The sequence below is a fragment of the Pocillopora damicornis genome, chromosome 8 (assembly GCF_964200805.1).
Source record: "Pocillopora damicornis chromosome 8, jaPocDami1.2, whole genome shotgun sequence".
In the NCBI taxonomy this organism is placed as follows: Eukaryota; Metazoa; Cnidaria; class Anthozoa; order Scleractinia; family Pocilloporidae; genus Pocillopora; species Pocillopora damicornis.
In genome coordinates, this window is record NC_142677.1 from 19,702,150 (window position 1) to 19,726,137 (window position 23,988).

Genomic DNA, 23,988 nt, shown 5'->3' on the forward strand with positions numbered 1-23,988 from the left:
TCGGTCTCTCGGAAAAGTTCGGAAGAGTTCGGAACTCGGCATAAGAAAGAGGTTGTTTCCCGGGTCTACGCGGTAAACACAAGATTAAAATGGCTGCTAAATTTTACCGTACCTGCATACGACGCCAAAGTTTATTAGTTCTTCTGTTTTGATTTCAATCATCTTGTGGGCAATTCGTTTATTTTGGGTTGGTTTAAAAACAGCAAAACTGACCCGATTGAACCACGTGGAAAGTACCCTGAACGAAAAGAAATGGGAAACAAACAGAGTTCCAATAGACGCGAAAGTCAGCTTGTACGCTCTAATTTAGCATCGTCCGTCAATCCTGCGCTCCCACAAGAAGCTATCGTCGCACTTACTGGCTGTTTAAACAGACTGCCTCTCGTCCTAAACAAAAGTGTTCGAGAAGAAGTGATCAGACGAGTAGAGCTGATGGAAACTGGTGAAGCTCCAGAAATTCTTCTAAGTAAAGGCCAAGAGCCACCTGGAATATATGTGTTGGTGTCGGGTAGTGTGACTGTTTTCAGTGAAAACAAGAAATTTTCCCTGAGGGAAATTCAAGTCGGTGACTGCTTTGGTGAAGTTTCGGCGCTATTTAATATGATATGCACTGCTGATGTGTGGTCATGTAACAGGTTGGTATTGATACAAAACGATCTCAACATCCAGATCTCAGTCTTAATTCTCCTCGCTGTCAGCCATAAATTTCGCACAATTTAAGCTCTGAGAATTTTCTGCATATCATTCAATAACCCCTAATTTATAATTCTGTTTATTTCCACTATGTGTCCTCTTAATAGTTTATTGGTATAATTTTGAGAAGAAATCACTCATTAGTCAGTTCGTGGGTGAAAGGGTTAACTTTTGGAAATGCCATGGAAGTAAATTGCATCTTTATAACATTTTTTTGGGTTGAAACTGCCAGGTGCATGTTGTTGCTTCTGAAGACCTCTGATGCCCGTCGGCTACTCACATTTCCCAGTGAGGTGACGCTACTGCAGTGGTTTCAACAGAGGTTGGTGGAGGTCTTGTTTAAATAATCACTCAGTTACACCAGCTTTGTTTTTATTCCTCAAGTTTGTTTTCAAAGTTGCACTCTAAGGAATTTCAGTCTGTTCCTCTTAAATTGTTCAATAATGTGTAAAGATGATGGCTTTTAAAAGGAATTTTTTACTGTTATAGGAGATACCTGGACACTAGTAAGCTGTTTAACAACCACCAACTGTCAAGGGAAATTGCAGTAGATGTATTGCAAAAGGTTTGATTATCTTGCACTACTATATAATGATATTAGGACTGAGTGGAGTCCAATTTGGTCTGTAATCATTTAAGTGATTTACAAAATTGGACAACTGCAAAGTGGGAGTCCAATTTGTTAATCACGAGTATGATTACAGACAGAATTGGATGACATGAAGTCCTGTTACCAATTAATTAAAACTATTGCAAAATTTGAGAAAGAAACTAGACATCGGTTGTACTTTTTCGTAAAAAAAAAAACAACAACAACAGTTAACTCAGTGAAATGCAAGACAACAGGGCACGCACAATGCATTCTGTCCACTTACACAGACATAACTGTCCCTTTAACTGTCCTATTACAGTGTCCAATTACAAGCGCGATGTGTACACTGTCCTATTAGTGCTTAAATCAGGCTGGTGATAACAAATCACATTTGAAAATTTTGTGATAGTTTTGACTAATATAGATATCAATAATGTAAATAGGCCACAATGAAGAGTTCCATGAGCAGAACTTTTGAGTATTAGCCCTTTTTTCACTTGCTCTGATGAAAGGCTTTGGAAACCCCTCCTAGTGGCCAATTTATAATGGTAATAGGACCAAGTGGAGTCCAATTCAGTCTGTAGTCATAAGAGTGATTAAAAAAATTGGACAACCATGAAGCGGGAGTCCAATTTGTCAATCACAAGTATGATTACAGACAGAATTGGACAACAAGAGGTCCTGTCAACCAATTAATCACAACCATTACAATTTTAAAAAACAACAAATTCATTTAGGTCAAATATCTCTGGTAGAGACAATGTCTAAAGTAAAAAAATTTCTCCATTTTGGAAATTCCACAATTTATTTTAGGATAAGTGGTTGTTGCTATGATTATTGTGATTAATTCTGTGATTGGTGGATTTGGCTGAGTGGACTTAGTATGATTGGCTACTTCAACCAACCAATTACGGCCAACTGTCTGATTACACTGTCCAATTACAGCTCTACAGAATGATTAGTCAAAAATAAAGCAGCTAATGCACCAATCACATTTGAGGAAATTGTAATGGTTATGATTAACATTATAAACTTATACCCCACTGATGCAACACCACAGTTTCTTCAAAAACTTACCCTCATTTATATAGGTGTATTTAGTCTGATACACTGATTAAGTCAGGCAATATATATGAGAGTGCAACTGTGAATTATTGTTCTGTACTGCTGTTTATGATTCATTTGTATTTGCTGTTTTTTTTTTTGGTTTTTTAGTCTCCTATACTTCATGGCTGGGGAAAAGAATCTTTGAAAGCTGTAGTTAAAACTGTAAAGCCAGGTCAGTTAAAAGAAAACATGTGTGAAAGTTTCCTGATTTGGAGAAGAATGCTGTTCTAAATCAAACCAAACTAAAGCTAAAAATAGAGATTAAAGATGGAAGTGGTTGGTATTTAAATTCTTAGAACTAGTCAATGAAGAAATGTATGGTCTTCAGTTTGGAGAATTAAATTTCAGATCTAGGGATGAAGGGTTGAACTGGTATTGTTCTAGGGAATTCTGAGGTCTATTCTTCTGCTGTATCAATAGTCCAATGTTCAGCTTGATCCAGTCCATTGGAAATTAAAAAAGTTTTTTTTCATTTATTTGATGACTTGTTTGTTGTAATTGATTCCTGTGCTTTGTTATTTTATACAAGTGTTATTCTTGCAGCGGTTATTGTGTTGTATCCTCCCAACAGCATTATTTTCAAAGAAGGCTGGAAAGGACAGGAAATGTTTGTTCTAGTGCACGGGCGGTAAGTATGTTGCATTTTATTTATAGGCCATTATATAACCAAGTAGGAAGTGCAGAGAACTTTTATGACAAGAGGCCTGGGTTCAAGAGCCAGCCAGGTCTTTGTGTTGTGTTCTTGAACAAGACACTTTATTTGCACAGTGACTCTCTTCTTGAGGGAGTTCTGACGAAGTACTGACTGTGATGGACTGGTGTCTCTTCCAGGGGTGTTCCAAGTGGCAATTACTTGCAGCTAATTTATGCTACAAAAACTGGGATAAGCTGGGATAAGTTTTCCTCCTAATTTCTCATAGTTATGTTCTCTTTATGAGTATGAACCCTTCCATTTTTGAAAGTGGAAGCTGTTTACCAATAATCTGTGATCAAAATTAATGGATGATTATAAAAATTATATTACTACTGTTCTGCATTTAGGGTAAACTTCTCCAAAAATAACCAGGATGTTGCCACATTTGATGCTGGAGAAAGAGGATTTTCCTTTGGAGAGGAAGGTATATTAGTGATAATGAGACACACTCAAACAATACCTCTCTTTCTCTTTTTTGTTCAGTGGAAAAGTGTTTTGTAAGTGATTTGTAATGGTGCAAGATAAAACTATGTTTAGAATAAATCATCACTTAGTTGTAACACAACTTTATACGTCACAAATTTATCATAGTTCATTAATTCCCCCCTCAGGGTTCTTCACTGGTACAGAGAGAAGATCTACTGTAAGGTAGGCAAAATGTGTGCTTTTCATAGCTCTTAGTTAAAGAAAAATGAAGGAATTGTTGGCAGGTATGTTCTTCCCATACTTTGTCAAAATTGAATTTTGGCTTTCTCCTAAATCCCAGGGCCCATTTGTTTGAAGGCTAATTAGCGCTAACCCAAGATTAAATTTTAATCTGAGTTTCTTCATTCCTATATTCAAAAGCATTTTTGGAATAATTTCTTGTGTTCCTTTTAGAACATCAAATAGTCGTATTCTAGACAAAAAGAATTCGTCTGAATTTTTTTTAAAGCTATCAGATCTGAAATCAGATTTCACACTAACCCTGGGTTATCTTAACCCAGTTTTGAACAACCCGGCCCAGTTCTGCAAATAATCTTCCAACAGGAATAAGTTAAAAACCCTGGTTTGTTGTTTGACTTCCTCCTAAGACAATTACAGTGAATAGTAATACATGTCTCAATTTCATTATAGTGAGGGGCTTGATATTGATCTGTACACAACAGAAATTCACTCCTTGTAAATTATTTTCACAGGGCAGCTGGGCCATGCCAGATTATTCTCCTTTGCGAGGAAAACTTCCATGATGCCATTAACCAGGTTTATTTATTTTTTATCATTGAATTACAGGTAGTTTCCTAGAGGTCACTTAACATACCAATTCAAGTTGAATTTTTTTTCCACAGTTCTCAGCAGAGGCAACATTACTCCAAGAGCTTAGTGTGAAATGGAAACAACATGTAAACCAGAGAGATAGCACACTGTATTCAAAGTACATGGGAGCATTAGATCTGGAGGTTTGATTCGTCTTGTGGATGTTTGATACTAGTATCTGTATATAACTTTTGTCTCTTTCTCCCAGTCTCTAGCCTCCCAAACACAGGTAATTATTAATACTGTTCCTCAGACAAGAGGAGATAAGTGCAAGTGGCAAGGTCTTTGTCTCTACTCCTCGAGGGGTCTTTCTTTTCACATATACCCTAACCAAGAAAAGCCTTAATGACCCATGGTATTGGAATTGACCTAAAAACCTTTGTGAACTTTGTTTTCAGATTTCTTTAAAGATTGATCCCACAGTATTAATTATAGATGACTACCTACTAGGAAGGAATTGATTATACCAGATTATCAAAATCATTGTCTTTCACCAATAAATTGTCACAACGTTTTTTTTTTTTTTTCGATATAAATGAAAAAATTAAATCATTTTCTTTTCTCTTCAGATATTGAGAATGACTTCTTTTCCAACTTCCTGTACATAAATAAAGTAAGGAACAGCACTTAGCTGTTAATAGCAGATCTTAAGATCTTTGTAACAAAAGCCCAGAGCCATAGATTTCTGTTCGAATTTAGCAATGCAGAATGACTGATGTTCAGCTCTATCATCTGTCACTGATTTGCCAAAGGTTCAATGCTTAGGTAGATTCTCATGTGGGTTGAGATTGTTGTTGGTTGTAACCCTTGTTGGAACTTTCCTTGCTGCAGTCCAGGTATTTTCCTCTCTCTACAAAAACCAACACCCCATGACCAAAATGCAATTGTATATACCATGTTTCCTTTAGGAAGTGCCTGGGTGCTTATTTCAATCTTCGGCTAAAAGGATAGGAGCTCGCTGGAAGTGAGGGGAATGCATCCTAGAAACTACTAACCTGAACTGAATTCGCTGATTCTCTCCACAGACAGAAGAGTTCAAAACATGCCCGGCAGGATTCCTTTACATTCTTGCGTTATCCATGACGATTAAAGAAGTTCCAGCTGGCGAGATTGTTCTTACAGAGAGAGAGTACCAAGATGGCAAGTGCGCTTTAGTATCAATGTAGCTTGATGATTTATATTAAACTAAGACCTGGATATACGGTTGATTTTGATGATCCTAAAGGTGCTGCCGAGTTTTGAGTATTCTCTTACTACGCAAACTTGGTTGATTTCAATAGGACAGGCAGAAAATTTACGATGTTTTAAAACGCACGTGCAGGGCGCTTGTTATGCTCATTAGACTTTTCGTTTCATTAAGTTCTCGTTTCCCTCTCTGTTGTGGTTTGAGTGAGGTATCCAGAGTTAGGATAAGCAAGGAGCGCCAAAGAAACCACACATCTATCACTGACATAACTTGGTCTTTGCCTTTATAACGTTCACTTTTTAGATTGGAAAATGCTCTGTGATATCACGGCAAGATTGGCTCCAATTTTTTTTCTTCGTTTTCTTTAGGTAGCACGTTATTTGTTGTTCTTCAAGGAAGTTCCGTTGTAATGGATGGTGACATGTCAACTTCTCACTCGGTGGAACTCAAACAAGTCTTTTGTAAGTATAAGTATAAGTATAAGTATAATTTATTTACCGTCAGGTACACGGGGAGTGGTTGCCCAATCTCCCGAGCCGGAGGCTCATGATAAAAGTGACTGACTATAAAATACATTTACAAAGTCTGAAATTCTTAAATCTAAATTATTAGTTATCACGTTAAACTATTTACAAATGTATATTTAAACAGAAGCTACGTATACGCAGAAGTGTCAAAAGATTATAGACAGCTTTTGCATTGGCAGCCGGTAAAAATAAGAGTTTTCAGTTTTCTTCTAAAAGACGATAAGTTAGGGGCGATTTTAACAGAAGGTGGTAGTTTGTTCCAGATGCGAGAGATGACAAATGAGTACGAATTGTGACGGAATTTGCTGTTGTAGGAATTTTGAGTTACGTTGAGGCCAGTATTTCTTAGGTTGTAGGGAGTAATTCGGGGTTCGAAGAGGTCGGCTAGGTAGCTTGGGCCGTTCTCTTTGTAGCATTTATAAAATATTATTAGCGACTGTTCTATGCGTCTATGTTCCAGTGTGTTCATATCTGCTGTTTTAAGAGTTGATTCGTAGTTAATGCTTCTCCCCAAGTTCATTATTGTTCGGAGACCGTAGTGGTTTGCATCTTCTAGCTTCTTATTAAGAGTTTTGTCGATGCCGATTAGTAGGGAATTACAATACTCAAAATGCGGTAAAACAAAAGTGTATGGTTACCGTTCTTTTTCTTTCTTTTTTTTTCTTTTTTCCTGTGCTACAAAAGGATTGTATAAAAATATTTCATTAAAATCACAGAACAGGCAAGATTACCATCCGCCGGTAGAGAAATGAGCGCACGTTACTCCCTCCAAAGTTGTTCCTCGGAAGGATCAACGACAGAATCCAAGAAAGCGGCGCAAATCGAGCCTTGTTAAACCGCGGATCGAATGTTCGTGTTCGATTCTTAGCCGAGGTTATTGTGTACTTGGGTACCAAGGACTATAAAGTGGGTACCAGCAAACCGTCACTGAAATCTTACAAAATGTTGGGGGAATCACTTTTGATGGTTGGCTTCTGATCAGTCGCTCCTGCATGAACTCAGTCAGTTAATATTGGCCAACCTTATTACTGGAATTGTTAGAATAATGCTTTATCATTTGTCTTATCTATCCTGCTTTAGGGAAGAACGACACAATGCCTGTGACTGGGTGGGTTAAGGCGGTAGAGTTATGCGTGGTGTCCTTTCTTCCAGAGGAGGCAGTGAGAGAAGCGCGCAACACTTATCCTGATGTAGCGCTGCTCAGACCTTGAGAGAAATCATTATGGCTTTAGAACTGGGAGTAAACGTCCAACTGTTTTCAGTCATCGTATGCCCTCTCAACTGCAAATGGAAATCATCTTACCGTTGTGACGCCAGCCGCGGTTTTGATTGTCTACGAAAGTCGGCCTCTGTAGAGATCCGTTGGACAATCAGCGCCCTGAATCGCGATCGTTCTTGTGGAAATGGCGAAAGTTTTTGCGACTAAATTTGGAGCGAAAGTCGCCAATTTTCCTCTCTCGCTTGATTTCCAGCGACAAGTGACTGAAATAGGCTGCTATGGCCACGAGCGTTTGGGCTTACAAATCGTGTAATCGATAAATAGATTCTAAGCTACGAAAGTGTTGCAAGAGACGCATCTGAGTCGGTCATTTTGACTTCTTCTCTGATCTATCACTGCACAGACCCGCAGCAACATGGAATCTATTTGTTTTATTTGACAAAGAAGCAAAATTTGTTGATGGTGACAGCATCTATGCGCGTATCCTCTGATAAATCATGTGTAAGAACCGATCAAAATGCGTATATAATTGAGCTTATTATACGGCTAAATATTATTCGCAGACGACTGCGAGACACCTACAAGAATTTGCAAGCTGCGGTATCTCGCTAAAAAAATAGCTTAGCTAGAGATCTCGTTTATATACCTACCAAAGTTTGTATTGTAAGCATAGATTTACACATTGACATATGAAAATAACGCAGTCAATATCTGTCATTCAACGTCATTACCTTTCATTTTCTTTCAACACCCATTTCTCGATACCAATCCCTGTCTGTCGCAAGAAATCTTTTTCCGTCAGAGATTCCAACCCTCCCGGTTGGACCGGAACCTCCCATTTTTTTGAGATCTGTCCCGGCCTCCGTTTTCTTTCAATATTCTCACTAAAAATGTCGCGTTCAATACCCAACGTGACTCCATCGTGAGACAAATAAAGTTCATCTCGTATCTTACACCACGATGAACAATAACTACATATTTTATTACAATATTCTCACCGCTGTTTTTAAACTTTTTGGGTAAGATAATGTTTTCCATTCACAATTCCTTTTAAAAAGATCTTCTCTCGTTTTTCTGTAGTATCTTGGGCTTCAAACTGCATAGGAGGCTGGCTAAGAAATTGAAGAGTACCTGCAGGAAATCTAATTTAAGGCACAGCAATTAAAGCTTAAGCTAATTCATATCTCTTCAGGGGCAGCACATAGGTGGAGTTCTTAACAAGTTTTTCTCGTAGTTTGCTTTGTTAGCCACAGCAGCGAAACTGAAAATATTTTCAAGACCACTTAGCCCCTCTGAGGATGAAAAGGTTCTAAACAATAAAAAGGTTAAAATGCATAGACTGACAAGTAAAGATTGAAATTGTTAATCAATGAAACCCTGAACCTTGACCAAACGCCTTTGAATACTTGTGCAACACTTCCACCGCAAGTAAGGGCTATTATGACATAAGGGAGTCTCTGGCTATAAAAGAACAAAAGCCGCCATGCATTTTGGTGACGTTCCCACGCCAGTCACGCATAAAAACCATGCGTAGATAAGATGCGCAGTGCCAGATTCTGCTTTCTTGCAAACTTAAAGTGCAGTCGAGAGTTTAGACTATTACTTAGCTTTAAAAAGGTGAGGTGTTTCCCTCTAAGATTTTCCCTCAAAGATAATGAGCATCTCTGTAACGGCCATGCAGTTTTGATGGTGGTAGCGGACGGGGGCGTTGATCATGATCTCAAAGTGTTATTATTTAAATCTTGTGGATGATGATCTGATATTGATGCGTTTTACATGTGTTCTTTCGGTCTCTGTCTTTAATTTGACAGGACGTCATTGGCACTTCCAAACCCTGAAGGAGCGTGATATCACTACATTGTGAAGGTAAGGAGAATGTGAACAGATCAGTTTGACTTTTTGTCGAGGCTCTTTTAAAAGAGTAGAAGAGTTTCTGTACATTAAATCATTCTCTGATATTCATGCACATCATTTATTATGCATGCATGCAGCTACTTGTAGATTTGAGACCACAATGGCGTATTATGAAGGTGACTGCTCGAGAGGAAATATATTCTCTTAAGTAATTGGGCACAATAAGCTACTGACTCTCACAAGAAAAATCGCTTTCTCTCAACTGGTGTGAGCCTCGTTCAATAAGTTTGGGTGTGCGTCAAAAAAACTGGGTTAATGATAGCACACAAAGTCGAGACCCGCCGGTAAAGTTTCTGCGTGAACAAAATAACATTAAGACATTAAGAACATTAGGGCGAATATAATTTCCTCCTGCTGCTTTATTTGTTTTGTTTGACATTTTTTTTGCTTCAATGCGCTTACCTGAAAAGTCATTGTAGTTGTGCGATGGAACCCCCAGAAACTGCACTTGAGAAAAATAAGTACATATATGTCAGCAGATTGTTTCTTCGCTTTGCATCAGTTTTTTTTTTTTTTTTTTTATGCATCAAATGATCGTTTCTCTACCGTTTCTCGTCATGATATATGTCGAAACAACTCGCACTTTTATATCTGTATGACAATATATGCTTGCTGGGAATAGACTTTGACCTACAGCTGCTTAAGCTGCAGCTAATCAAACTTCCTGTTAGGTTTTTGTGGCTACTGCCTCCCTTGTGAAAGGCGTGACCGCTGTGCAGTGTAGTGGTGTCAGTCCGAAATCCTCCATTTGAAACCCAATACTCCTCACGATTTACGTAACGTCTCTCGTGCAGACACTCGTCTTGACTTGTATGATGGTTTTTTCCCGACTCTGGCGATCTAGCGACCCACTAACACTATCGACAGAGTACATAGACTTACTGAACCTTTGCCTAAGATCAACTAGCTTCCACTACTACAGTAAACTCTACGAACAGTTACAGTTACGGTACAGTTGTTTGATCTCCAGTTTCTGTTGTTGTGGCAGAAATTGTGATGCACAAGGAACGTGCCCTTTCGACTTGCCGACAATCGATACCGCTTTCGCTACGCTACGTTGACGAAACATCGCCTCAAGACACGACGAAATCGACGCATTCAACCACTATATTATGTTTGTCAAAATAAAATGTTTGATAACAAGCTTGTGGAAACATTGACCGATTCAGCAACCTTGACTGGATTGGTTGCTGGTAAAACAAGATAAAAACAGGGTAGGAAAATATTGGACAAGGTAAAACATCAAGAGAAACATCCACTGAGAAACCTTACACCTAAACTGAAGGTTACAGAGTACAATTTAAGACACAAGTCTATTCGTCGGTCAAAATTGAACACAGATCGAGAAGAGCTCCTATTTTAATCGCCTAACTTTTGAATATAACCTGGCTTTGTAGCTGATATTTTGTAAATATTTAAACAGAGGCATGCGTAGCATGCAAGAGTTATTTCTTTCGGCTAGGTGGGTTGAGATGGTACACTTCGTATACCAAACGTTTTTATGACAGAAAAAGAGTGTAACTTTCGAACGGACGAAAATATTGCATTACTTCACCTTAACATGAAGAGAAAGAAAAAAAAAACGAAGTTATCTGAACTCCGATAGGTATTTTGTGGTCTATTGTCTCCATTGTCTAAATACTTCTCAGCAAAAGTAAAATGCATCGGTTCTACACTTACTGGTGTTCTCATCCCAGCCATTGTTTGGTTTTGTCACACAACGCCATATATTCCCCGTTGGAGAGAGAGCGCCAGAGTCAAAAGAATTCACTATCAGTAGCATTTAGTTCTATGTGAATTTTTTTTAGTGGAGTTGGACAATGCGGTCAGAATACGTGATTATTTAGTGCGGGATAAACGCTGTTATTGATGCAAGATATCCAAATGCTGTGATATGATTGGTGCGAGATACATACCCAAATGCGGCGATCTGATTGGTGCGAGCAACATACCACTCTAAATGTTGACATAGAGTTTTGTTATGTTTTTTTTGTTAAAAAAAATAAGTCAAAAATAATTAGCTCTGTAATGAATACGTACAATGTAACTTAGTACTAAACTGGAAGTTTTGTGACATAAGATATGTAGTCTTTATCTTATGAATAAATGAAGACTATTATTATTATTATTATTACTATTTATGATGCAATTAGTCACCCTCTTTGAACATTTAATTATTATCATTGTTATCATTATTTCTCTATAGATCCTCGTCGCTCGCTAAGAAGGAATAATGGGTTGTAGCTGGGTCAAGACACTGAAATTTGAGGCCACTCTGAAGAAAAGGGGACTCGAGCCACACGAGTTTGAAAGTGTTCTTGTTTCAAAACTTTCCAATATATTTGAACATCATGGTGTAGCCATAAATGGAAGTATATTGGAAACTGTAAAAGAGCTAAAGAAAAGAGTATGTTTTCGAGAGAATAAAACAAATCCCTATTTGGACCAAAGGAATAGAGACGCCTTAAGGAAATACAACGTCGTCGGAATGCTGGCAAACCTGCGTGAAAGCCCAATGCAGAGAAGGCAAAGGACCGCAAGAATACGTGGTGTAAGGAGGTTTGACCGAGATGAAATTGATTTTTATCACGATAGGCAACATAGCTTATTTCTCAAGGATAATCTATTAGGGGAGAAATTCCGCGATCTTTTTCCTTCGATTGTTCTGAAAGAGGATCATAAGGGATTCTTTTTTCATCAGGATGGCACGAGATTTACGACAGAAGATGCCTGTCGTGTTATCGATAAATTTACTAGTGAGTTTATTCGATACTTGATGCTATTACTAGAGAATAACGGTCAAGTTCCTCCCGGCGAGTGGGCGCCGCGAAACATCCCGGAAATTCGTTCACAATGCCAACTTATATTAATGGGGCGCAGGGTTGTGGATTGGGCAACTGAAAATGATCTGCTGGATCGGAGGGCTTGTACTGAATGGCAAAATCATGTTTTTATAGAAGTGTCATATGCAGCACTTTTAGTGGTGTTAGACATGATAATAAAGCAACAGCAGGCAGTGGCTGTAGTGGTTTTAGACATGATACCACTGGCGGCGGCGTCCCGAAAAAACAAAACCGTCGGAAAGTTTCGGTTCTGGAGTGTGATGTTTACAATCTTTCCCAAGCTAATAGGATTTGCTTTTATTCATTACAGTCGCTATTAAGTCTTACTTCCAGTTCAATTTCGGGTTTGAATTGCACCCTTGCTAGTAGCGTTTGTAACGATTTATTAGTGTAAGGATGTTTCCCGTTCGTCTGTTTTATCCTTCTTCAGTTAGTGGGAACTTGACCAAATCTATTGCATGGGACTCCGATGCATGATCATAGATTTTTCAAGCCATTTGAAAGTCGGGTCTTGAGGTTAGAGTGATCTAAAGATTCTACTGTAATTTTAGTCAAAAGGTTCAACGCGAAAACAATGTATAGCTTAGTGTTGGCCCATTTTATTTGTTCATAGAGAAAAAATGAGAAATAATGAATTGTGGAGTACTAAATACAGTAAGGATGGTCTTCGTAATCTCGATTGCGTTTATTTTTGTTAACATGAGAAAGAGGGAAAGAGAGAGAAAGGTTTTAACTCTTTCTTGTTTCACCCCTGTTGCCAACGGCAATTTTGAGGCCCTTTGTTGGAACGATGAATTGCTTTTAATCCTTTTCCCTCTAATTTCCCAGCCCTTCATTGTATTTTTGTTTAAAACAGCATTGTGCCTCGCATCCCCATCGGGAAATAACTTGTCTATGGTCAAGGAAAACAATACTTAGCTGGTACAAAGCAAAGCAAACCGAGACATGTTCTTTGAGTAACGACCAAAGTTATCCTGAGTGCCCTGTTTATCAAATCATTCAGCTTTAAAAACCTTTTTAATAGAAATTGAGAGAAGTTTTAGTTTTAATTTTGGTAGAGCATCGGAGCACGGAATCCGAAGGTCTAAGGTTCGATTCCTTGCGGGGACTCAAAATTTTTTCTTTGCCCTACTCTCGTGACAAGATTAATGTGGCCTCATCCTTTACAGAGTATACAAAGTTGGTCAGTATTGATGAAAACTTCATCTTCTGATCACCGAATGCACATGCTCTTCTCCTAAAACAAATTAAACAGCTTTTGACTGAGCTGTAAATGAAGCGGACATGTAGTTCACTTCAGTGTATTTCAAACAGAAATCGTGAAATAGGAAATAGCTCCTTGTATTTGACAAAAAAGTGTTTATTTTTTGAACGAACAGAATAGTTCAATAGTTCCATAGAAACTAATACTGTCAGTTAGCTTGCCCTGTTCTGGGATATTGTCTCTGTACGCTTCCATAAAAACCTGCTTTGCTATCTCTGATAGTAGAGCAAGTTTTACCTGGCAGTAACACCCGACAGTGTCTGGATCCCATCCACCTCCCCTACTCTCTTCAAAAATTCCCCTTTGCTCGCAATGTAGATAAAAGTTTTAGCAAATGTCAATACTTTCTCAGCCTATAAAAATTACATCAGATCCAGCAAATCCTTTTACATATATGTTACAAATTTGTTAGGGTTTGGGCATATTTACGAATCATCTGCAGATCAATTAGAATGCCTGGAGAATGTCTTGAACTTTTCCACCGATCGTGTGCAAAAATTATTGATTGACCTAGAAAAACAGCGTGATCTTTTGGGTTATCAGGAAATGAGAGGGCCGGAGGCAAGGACAAGGTGAGAGCAAGGAGAACCCAGGGGCGAAAGGTAAGTTGAGCGAGGGGTAAGAGGTGTAGAGAAAGGAGCGTGTGGTGACGGTAAATGATATAGAATGACGCTTTATGATGTGTAATGTCGATAGAAGATGTTTAATGACGTAAATGATATGTAATGCGATACTACACATATTTGGAAAGACATTAAATGATGGGGAATGACGATGGATGATGAGGAATAACGTCAAACGACGAGGAATGACGAGAATGTCGTAGAACGACCACGAATGGTGAGGAATGCCGTTAAATGATGAGGAATGACGAGAATGAAGTGGAGCAACGATGGATTACATTTAAGACTTTTTTTTGGTAATGCTGCCAAAATTAGATTTCGCAAAACATCAAAGTTCCCTTACCACAAAATCCTTGTACACTCTCTCCTAATTCCAATCGATGTACAAACGAACTCGAATAAAAATAGTAGGACACGTTTGAACTATGCATTTCGCGCGCGCAAAAGATGCGTGGTGTCCTTTCTTCCGGAGGAGGCAGTGAGAGAAGCGCGCAACACTTTTCATGATGTAGCGCTGCTCAGACCTTGAGAGCCAATCATGGCTTGAGAACTGGGAGGGCACGTCCAACTGTTTTCAGTCATCGTATTCCCTCTAAACTGCAAATGGAAACCATCTTACCATAGTGACGCCGTCCGCGGTCTTGGTTGTCTATAACTTCTACGAAAGTCGGCCTTTGTAGAGATTCGTTGAACAGTCAGTGCCCTGAATCAGGATCGTTCTGGTATGATGGCGAAAGTTTTTGCGACTAAATTTTTTCAGCGAAAGTCGCCAATTTTCCTCTCTCGCTTGATTTCCAATGACAAGTGACTGGAATAGGCTGCTATGGCCACGAGCGTTTGGGCTTACAAATCGTATAATTGATAAATAGATTCTAAGCTGCGAAAATGTTGCAAGAGGCGCATCTGAGTGTGTCGCTGATGTGTCTACCACATTTTGACTTCTTCTCTGATCTATTATTGTACAGACTCGCAGCAAAATGAAATGTATGTATTTTATATGACAAAGACTAAAAAATTTGTTGATGGTGACGGCATCTGTGCATCTATCCTCTGATAAATCATGTGTAAGAGCCGATCAAAATGCGTATATAATTAAGCTTATTATATGGCTAAATATCATTCGCAGACGACTGCAAGACACCTGCCAGAATTTGCAAGCTGCTGTATCTCGCTGAAAACCATAGCTTAGGTAGAGATCTCGTTTAAATACTTACCAAAGTTTGCAATGTACGTAAGCATAGATCAACAGAAGTACCTATAAAAGATGCAGTCAATACCCGTCATTCTAAGTTATTACCTTTCTTTCTTCTCTAACACCCATTGCTCGATACAAATCCCCGACTGTCGCCAGAAATCGTTTTCCGTCAGAGATTTCAACCCCCTCGGTTTGGCCGGAACCTCCTATTTTTTTTTAGATATGTTCCGGCCTCCCATTTTCTTTCAATATTCTCACTGTTTTTAAACTTTCTTCAGGCTGGGGACGATAAGTTTTCCATTCTTGATAATTCCTTTTAAAACGATCCACTCTCGTTTTTCTGTAGTATCTTGGGCTTCAAATTGCAAAGGGGGCGGGCAAAGAAATTGGAAAGTGCCTGCAGGAAATCTAATTTTAGGCACAGCAGCTACAGCTTAAGTTAGTTCAACTCCCGCCAGGGGCAGCACACAGGTGGAGTTCTTAACAAGTTTTTCTTGTAGCTTGCTTTATTAGCCACAGCAGTGAAACTAAAAACATTTTCAAGACCATCTGTGGCCCCTCTGTGGATGGAAAGGTTCTATACAACGGAAAGGTTAAAGTGTATCGACTGACAAGTAAAGATTGAAACTGTCAATCAATGAAGCCCCGAACCTTGACCAAGCGCCTTTGAATACTTCTGAAACACTTCCACAGCAAATAAGTGCTATCATGATAGAGGGGAGCCCCTGGCTATAAAAGAACAAAAGCCGCCATTCATTTTGTTGACGTTCCCACGCCAGTCACGCATAAAAACCATGCGTAAATAAGATGCGCAGTGCCAGATTCTGCTTTCTTGCAAACTTAAAGTGCAGTCGAGATTTTAGACCATTACTTAGCTTTGAAAAGGTGAGGTGTTTCCCCAATAGATAATGAGCATCTCTGTAACGGCCATGCAGTCTGGATGGTGGTGGGGGGGGGGGGGGGTTGGGGGGCGTTGATCACGATGACAAAGTGTTATGAGTTAAATCTTGTGGATGGTGATTTGATATTGATGCGTCTTACATGTGTTCTTTCGGTCTTTGCCCAGAGTCCGAAGGGACGTCATTGGCACTTCCAAACCCTGAAGGAGCGTGATATCACTACATTGTGAAGGTAAAGAGAATGTGAACAGATCAGTTTGACTTTTTGTCGAGGCTCTTTTAAAAGAGTAGAAGAGTTTCTGTACATTAAATCATTCTCTGATATTCATGCACATCATTTATTATGCATGCATGCAGCTACTTGTAGATTTGAGACCACAATGGCGTATTATGAAGGTGACTGCTCGAGAGGAAATATATTCTCTTAAGTAATTGGGCACAATAAGCAACTGACTCTCACAAGAAAAATTACTTTCTCTCAACTGGTGTGAGCCTCGTTCAATAAGTTTGGGTGTGCGTCAAAAAAACTGGGTTAATGACAGTACACAAAGTCGAGACTCGCCGGTAAAGTTTATGCGTGAACAAAAGAACATTAAGACATTAAGAACATTAAGGCGAATATAATTTCCTCCTGCTGCTTTATTTGTTTTGTTTGACATTTTTTTTTGCTTCAATGCGCTTACCTGAAAAGTCATTGTAGTTGTGAGATGGAACCCCCAGAATATATGTCGGCAGATTGTTTCTTCGCTTTGCATCAGTTTTTTTTTTTTTTTTTTATGCATCAAATGATCGTTTCTCTACAGTTTCTCGTCATGATATATGTCGAAACATAACTCGCACTTTTATATCTGTATGACAATATATGCTTTATTAAAGTGCTTGCTGGGAATAGACTTTGACCTACAGCTGCTTAGGCTGCAGCTAATCAAACTTCCTGTTAGGTTTTTGAGGCTACTGCCTCCCTTCTGAAAGGCGTGACCGCTGTGCAGTATAGTGCTGTAAGTCCGAAAACCTCCATTTGAAACCCATTATTCCTCACGATTTACGTAACGTCTCTCGTGCAGACACTCGTCTTGACCTGTATGATATGGTTTTTTTCTCGACTCTGGCGATTTAGCGACCCACTAACGCTATCGACAGAGTACATGGACTTACTGAACCTTTGCCTAAGGTCAACTTACTTCCAGTACTACAATAAACTCTACGAACAGTTACGCGGTACAGTTATTAGGTCTCCAAGTTCTGTTGTTGTGGCAGAAATTGTGATGAACAATATCGAGGAACGCGCCCTTTCGACTTACCGACAACCGATTTCGCTTTCGCTACGCTACGTTGACGAAACATCGCCGCAAGACACGACGAAATCGACGCATTCAACAACTATATTATGTTTGTCAAAACAAAATGTCTGATAACAAGCTTGTGGAAACATTGACCGATTCAGCAACCTTGACTGGATTGGTTGCTAGTAAAACAAGATAAAAACAGGATAGGAAAATATTCGACAAGGTAAAACATCAAGAGAAACATCCTCTGAGAAACCTTACACCTAAACTGAAGGTCACAGAGTACACAAATCTAGTCATCGGCCAAAATTGAACACAGATCGAGGAGAGCTCTTATTTTAATCGCCTAATTTTTTATTATTCCTGGCTTTGTAGCTGATATTTTGTAAATATTTAAACAGAGGCATGCTAGCATGCAAGAGTTATTTCTTTCGGTTAGACGGGTTGAGATGGTACACTTCGTGTACCAAAAGTTTTTATAACAGAAAAAGAGCATAACTTTCGAACGGACGAAAATATAGCATTACTTCACCCTAACATGAAGAGAAAGAAAAAAAAACGAAGTTATCTGAACTCACACAGGTATTTTGTAGTCTTTTGTCTCTATTGTCTAAATACTTCTCAGCAAAATTAAAATGCATCGGTTCCACACTTACTGTTGTTCCCCTCGCAGCCGTTGTTTGGTTTTGTCACACAACGCCATATATTCTCCGTTGGAGAGAGAGCGTCAGAGTCAAAAGGCGGAAGAATTCACTATCAGTAGCATTTAGTTCTATGTGAATTTTTTTTAGTGGAGTTGGACAATGCGGTCAGAATACGTGATTATTTAGTGCGGGATAAACGCTGTTATTGATGCAAGATATCCAAATGCTGTGATATGATTGGTGCGAGATACATACCCAAATGCGGCGATCTGATTGGTGCGAGCAACATACCACTCTAAATGTTGACATAGAGTTTTGTTATGTTTTTTTTGTTAAAAAAAATAAGTCAAAAATAATTAGCTCTGTAATGAATACGTACAATGTAACTTAGTACTAAACTGGAAGTTTTGTGACATAAGATATGTAGTCTTTATCTTATGAATAAATGAAGACTATTATTATTATTATTATTACTATTTATGATGCAATTAGTCACCCTCTTTGAACATTTAATTATTATCATTGTTATCATTATTTCTCTATAGATCCTCGTCGCTCGCTAAGAAGGAATAATGGGTTGTAGCTGGGTCAAGACACTGAAATTTGAGGCCACTCTGAAGAAAAGGGGACTCGAGCCACACGAGTTTGAAAGTGTTCTTGTTTCAAAACTTTCCAATATATTTGAACATCATGGTGTAGCCATAAATGGAAGTATATTGGAAACTGTAAAAGAGCTAAAGAAAAGAGTATGTTTTCGAGAGAATAAAACAAATCCCTATTTGGACCAAAGGAATAGAGACGCCTTAAGGGAATACACCTTCGTCGGAATGCTGGCAAACCTGCATGAAAGCCCAATGCAGAGAAGGCAAAGGACCGAAGGAGAACGTGATGAAATGAGGTTTGACCGAGTTCAAATTGAACTTTATCACGATAGGCAACATAGTTTATTTCTCGAGGATAATCTATTAGGGGAGAAATTCCGCGATCTTTTTCCTTCGATTGTTCTGAAAGAGGATCTTAAGGGATTCTTTTTACGTCAGAATGGCATGAAATTTACGACAGAAGATGCCTGTCGTGTTATCGATAAATTTACTAGTGAGTTTATTCGATACTTGATGCTATTACTAGAGAATAACGGTCAAGTTCCTCCCGGCGAGTGGGCGCCGCAAAACATCCCAGAAATTCGTTCACAATGCCAACTTATATTAATGGGGCGCAGGGTTGTGGATTGGGCAACTGAAAATGATCTGCTGGATCGGAGGGCTTGTACTGAATGGCAAAATCATGTTTTTATAGAAGTGTCATATGCAGCACTTTTAGTGGTGTTAGACATGATAATAAAGCAACAGCAGGCAGTGGCTGTAGTGGTTTTAGACATGATACCAATGGCGGCGGCGTCCCGAAAAAACAAAACCGTCGGAAAGTTTCGGTTCTGGAGTGTGATGTTTACAATCTTTCCCAAGCTAATAGGATTTGCTTTTATTCATTACAGTCGCTATTAAGTCTTACTTCCAGTTCAATTTTGGGTTTGAATTGCACCCTTGCTAGTAGCGTTTGTAACGATTTGTTAGTGTGAAGATGTGTCCCGTTCGTCTGTTTTATCCTTCTTAGTGGGAACTTGACCAAATATATTGCATGGAACTCCAATGCAGGATCATAGATTTTTCAAGCCATTTGAGAGTCGCCGGGTATTGAGGTTAGAGTGATCTAAGGATTCTACTGTAATTTTAGTCGAAAGGTTCAACGCGAAAACAATGTATAGCTTAGTGTTGGCCCATTTTATTTATTCATAGAGAAAAAATGAGAAATAATGAATTGTGGAATGCTTAATACAGTAAGGATGGTCTTCGTAATCTCAATTGCGTTTATTTTTGTTAACACGAGAAAGAGGGAAAGAGAGAGAAAGGTTTTAATCTTGTCACGAGCGTAGGGCAAAGAAAAAATTTTGAGTCCCCGCAAGGAATCGAACCTTAGACCTTCGGATTCCGTGCTCCGATGCTCTACCAAAATTAAAACTAAAACATCTCTCACTTTCTATTAAAAATGTTTTTAAAGCTGAATGATTTGATAAAAAGGACACTCAGGATAACCTTGGTCGTTACTAAAAGAACATGTCTCGGTTTGCTTTGCTTTGTACCAGCTAAGTATTGTTTTCCTTGACCATAGACAAGTTATTTCCCGATGGGGATGCGAGGCACAATGCTGTTTTAAACAAAAATACAATTAAGGGCTGGGAAATTAGAGGGAAAAGAATTAAATGCAATTCATCGTCCCAACAAAGAGTTATAGTAGTCTCATCGTTTATAGAGTATACAAATTTTGGTCAGTATTGATGAAAACATCTTTTGATCAGCAAATGAACATGCTCTTCTCCTAAAACAAATTAAACAGCTTTTGACTGAGCTGTAAATGAAGCGGACATGTAGTTCACTTCAGTGTATTTCAAACAGAAATCGTGAAATAGGAAATAGCTCCTCGTATTTGACAAAAAAGTGTTTATTTTTTGAACGAACAGAATAGTTCCATAGAAACTAATACTTTCCGCTAGCTTGCCCTGTTCTGGGATATTGTCTCTGTACACTTCCATAAAAACCTGCTTTGCTATCTCTGATAGTAGAGCAAGTTTTACCTGGCAGTAACACCCGACAGTGTCTGGATCCCATCCACCTCCCCTACTCTCTTCAAAAATTCCCCTTTGCTCGCAATGTAGATAAAAGTTTTAGCAAATGTCAATACTTTCTCAGCCTATAAAAATTACATCAGATCCAGCAAATCCTTTTACAAATATGTTACAAATTTGTTAGGGTTTGGGTATATTTACGAATCATCTGCAGATCAACTAGAATGCCTGGAGAATGTCTTGAACTTTCCCACCGATCGTGTGCAAAAAAATTATTGATTGGCCTAGAAAAACAGCGTTATTCTTTTGGGTTATCAGGAAATGAGAGGTCCGCGGTCTTGGTTGTCTACAACTTCTACGAAAGTCGGCCTTTGTAGAGATTCGTTGGACAGTCAGCGCCCTGAATCAGGATCGTTCTGGTATGATGGCGAATGTTTTTGCGACTAAATTTGCAGCTAAAGTCGCCAATTTTCCTCTTTCTCTTGATTTCCAGTGACAAGTGACTGAAATAGGCTGCTATGGCTACGAGCGTTTGGGCTTACAAATCGTATAATTGATAAATAGATTCTAAGCTGCAAAAATGTTGCAAGAGGCGCATCTGAGTGTGTCGCTGATGTGCCTACCACATTTTGACTTCTTCTCTGATCTATTATTGTACAGACTCGCAGCAACATGGAATCTATTTATTTCATATGACAAAGACGAAAAAATTTGTTGATGGTGACAGCATCTGTGCGTCTATCCTCTGATAAATCATGTGTAAGAACCCATTTAAAATGCGTATATACCGTATTTATTCGATTAAGCGCCCAGGGCGCTTGTTTAATTTTTGGACTTTCAGGGTGGGCGCTTATTCGAGGTGGGCGCTTATTCGAGGCTGGGCGCCAATGAAATTTTCACCATTTTCAGTAAGTAAACAGTTTTTTTTGTAACAAAACAATATATTTGAACAAAACATGGCAAAATTTTTAAGCATATAAATTGTAACTGTTCATTGTTCGGTTTATGCCCAGGACTAACAACTCATTGTTCGGTCTTCGCAAAAGTCTCTTTTGCTATCATAATTCTCAATCAACTTCAATGTCATCGTCGCTCAGCCCAGTAAGTGAACTTTTTGGTGCTGCCTCCTCGACATCCGACAGCGTAACGTCAGCAAATGGGTCAGTCGCGCGAGAAGCTGTTAGGGCTTGCTGGATGGATGCCAGGCGATCTTGTCCTGCATGACAAGGTTGACCCTCCTTTAGGCAATGAATCTGATCATCTTCAGGTCCGTCAGGAGCCACAGTAAGCGCGCAGCTTCTGAAAGAACGGATAATTAACTCCTTCCCAGGCCTCAAGAACCCACTTGGCAATTTCACGACGAGGTGGGCCACGCAGCTGTAACTGAATGAGCTCCGTCAGCCATCCACTCATCGTACTTCTCAGTTACTTTGGCCTTGAAGGGCTTATTCCATGCCACGTCAGGGGCTTGGATATACTTAGTACAACCACCGGGTACTATGAGAGGGTCGATCTTTGCCTGTGCGGGTTATTGCTTGACGCTGTCTGTGATGTGGCATTTAAGAGTCCCAAGCCAACATCTGACGAGTAAATGAGAAGTTGACCAATACTCCTTGCACCCAGTCACGAGTCAGGTCTCCATTCATCCATCCGTTCACAGAAGAGGCTACATAGCAATTATTTTTAAAATCCTCATTAAGCTGCTTTGTTTCTCTCTTGGCCCCCGGAAAGACAATAAACGGTTTTAGTTTTATTCCGTCTGCCTTTGCTGTCAAACAGACGGAGACTTTGGACTTCTCGTGTCCTGTTGTCTTCAGTAGAATTGATTTTTCTCCCACGTTGTCAACAGTAGTGCTGGACAGCATATCTTGCCAGACAGCTGTTTCGTCTATGGCAATAATGTCACTATGACTGTTGGAATGCCTGTTTCGCTGTCGTCGTACTTGTAAGATATAGGCAATAAGCTTGTCGATAAGTCTGTCCGTGTCCTTCTGCGATTCAGTGGTTCTACGCCTCATAGAAAGCCCATTTCTGGCCAAACACTTCTGGACCCAGCTATTACTTGCAATAAAAGATGGAGAAATCTGCCATGCTTTGCATGTTTGCTCATGAATAGCTCGCGCTTTGTGCGAAATCATTGTTCTTGAAACTCGAAGGCCACTGGACCTGCGTTCATGTATCCACTCTAAAAGCTCGTCTTCCAGGCCGACATCAAATGGTTTTCTACCTCCTCCATCAAGACGTTTACTCTTGTTATCCGCGGCCTGAAGTTTTGCCTTGGCGCTTTGCCATTCACGAATTCTCTTACGGTCTACATTGAACTTTTTTGCAGCGCTAGAGATGCTTTTACTTTCTTCGGCAAACTTGATAGCTTCTGATTTATATTTGGTGGAGTACGACCTTACTTTTTCGCCGGCATGAGACTGAGATGCATCAGTCTCCATGCTTTCAGATCAAAGAGAAGATGAAAACGTGACTCGCATGATGTATATCTTTTTAAACATCTCTAGAATAAAATATCTGATCTGTCAGTTTACACATCACATGAATGCATGAAGGTGCTAGATCCCACAAGTTTACAATAAGGTATTTATGTGCAAGAGCGATAGTCAAAGAGCTCCCAGTACGTAACAGGAAACACGTGTGGCTTCCGCTATAGCTTAGCAAGTTGAATAGCTCGCTTTTAGTGCCAGAGCATTCAATGGGAATTAAAAGCCATGGCTCGCTTAAGTATCATTCATTATCTGAAATGGAACTTTGTGTTTGAAGAGCAGTATAAATCTGTATGGACTCCAACTTTGAGAGAGAAACTTAACTGCCGCGAGGATGATCGCAAGGAAGCCAAACAACATGATGAATATGCAATTGGGACGTATTTGGAACATGTGCCAATAGAACTGTCTTACCTTATCTATACATCTCTGAGAGCTTACGACGATAATGAGGTTTCTGTTAAAGAAGGCCGGAGAACGGACTTCTGCCAGGAACATTCAAAGCGCGGATACCAAGCAGGGCTATTGCCACAAAGTTTGAGCGGGAGATTTTGCGGCTGAAAGAACTTTGCGCCCACATGGACATGTCAGTTGAAGCTTTGAGAAAAATTCCAACGTTGTCATAAAATTTCCAGACAATGAAACTAGAGATTGTAAGCCATTAAAGAAATACCATAATAATCAATACCCGTATTCCTTTTGTGCACTTTATTTATTTATTTTCTTTTGGGGAGGGGGGGGGGGAGGGTGGGCGCTTATTCGAGGTTGGGCGCTTAATTGAATAAATACGGTAATCAAGCTTATTATGCGACTAAATATCATTCGCAGACGACTGCGAGACACCTACCAGAATTTGCAAGCTGCGGTATCTCGCTGAAAACCATAGCTTACGTA

General features: G+C 39.3%; 3 protein-coding genes across 4 annotated transcripts; all 3 read left to right on the forward strand.

Moving 5' to 3' along the window:
• Positions 1–69: 69 nt before the first annotated feature.
• Positions 70–7,368, forward strand: LOC149041743 (uncharacterized). Its single transcript, XM_089180990.1, has 13 exons — positions 70–635; positions 926–1,015; positions 1,183–1,258; positions 2,501–2,564; positions 2,936–3,020; positions 3,434–3,510; positions 3,698–3,734; positions 4,265–4,328; positions 4,415–4,525; positions 4,952–4,970; positions 5,403–5,526; positions 5,941–6,029; positions 7,176–7,368. The coding sequence occupies exons 1-13, from the start codon at positions 253–255 to the stop codon at positions 7,304–7,306; spliced, it is 1,350 nt and encodes a 449-aa protein (XP_089037116.1). The 5' UTR covers positions 70–252; the 3' UTR covers positions 7,307–7,368.
• A 1,505-nt stretch (positions 7,369–8,873) lies between these two features.
• LOC149041744 (uncharacterized) lies at positions 8,874–12,779 on the forward strand. Of its 2 annotated transcripts, XM_089214627.1 has the most exons (3): positions 8,874–8,931; positions 9,126–9,180; positions 11,435–12,779. In XM_089214627.1, the coding sequence occupies exon 3, from the start codon at positions 11,462–11,464 to the stop codon at positions 12,389–12,391; it is 930 nt and encodes a 309-aa protein (XP_089070753.1). In that variant the 5' UTR covers positions 8,874–8,931; positions 9,126–9,180; positions 11,435–11,461; the 3' UTR covers positions 12,392–12,779. The 2 variants fall into 2 exon arrangements, with proteins under 2 accessions (XP_089070753.1, XP_089070754.1); XM_089214628.1 differs by lacking the exon at positions 8,874–8,931 and having other exon boundaries at positions 8,991–9,180.
• A 3,212-nt stretch (positions 12,780–15,991) lies between these two features.
• Positions 15,992–20,394, forward strand: LOC149041745 (uncharacterized). The gene is made up of 3 exons (XM_089180992.1): positions 15,992–16,038; positions 16,220–16,284; positions 18,528–20,394. The coding sequence occupies exon 3, from the start codon at positions 18,555–18,557 to the stop codon at positions 19,482–19,484; it is 930 nt and encodes a 309-aa protein (XP_089037118.1). The 5' UTR covers positions 15,992–16,038; positions 16,220–16,284; positions 18,528–18,554; the 3' UTR covers positions 19,485–20,394.
• Positions 20,395–23,988: the final 3,594 nt, after the last annotated feature.

Bases quoted from the DNA above. Each gene is read 5' to 3' on its own strand.
- LOC149041744 (XM_089214627.1), top strand. From the start codon at position 11,462: ATGGGTTGTAGCTGGGTCAAGACACTGAAATTTGAGGCCACTCTGAAG.
- LOC149041743 (XM_089180990.1), top strand. From the start codon at position 253: ATGGGAAACAAACAGAGTTCCAATAGACGCGAAAGTCAGCTTGTACGC. The intron at 2,565-2,935 runs GTCAGTTAAAAG...TTATTCTTGCAG, and splicing joins AGTTAAAACTGTAAAGCCAG to CGGTTATTGTGTTGTATCCT. The intron at 3,735-4,264 runs GTAGGCAAAATG...TTATTTTCACAG, and splicing joins GAGAGAAGATCTACTGTAAG to GGCAGCTGGGCCATGCCAGA.
- LOC149041745 (XM_089180992.1), top strand. From the start codon at position 18,555: ATGGGTTGTAGCTGGGTCAAGACACTGAAATTTGAGGCCACTCTGAAG.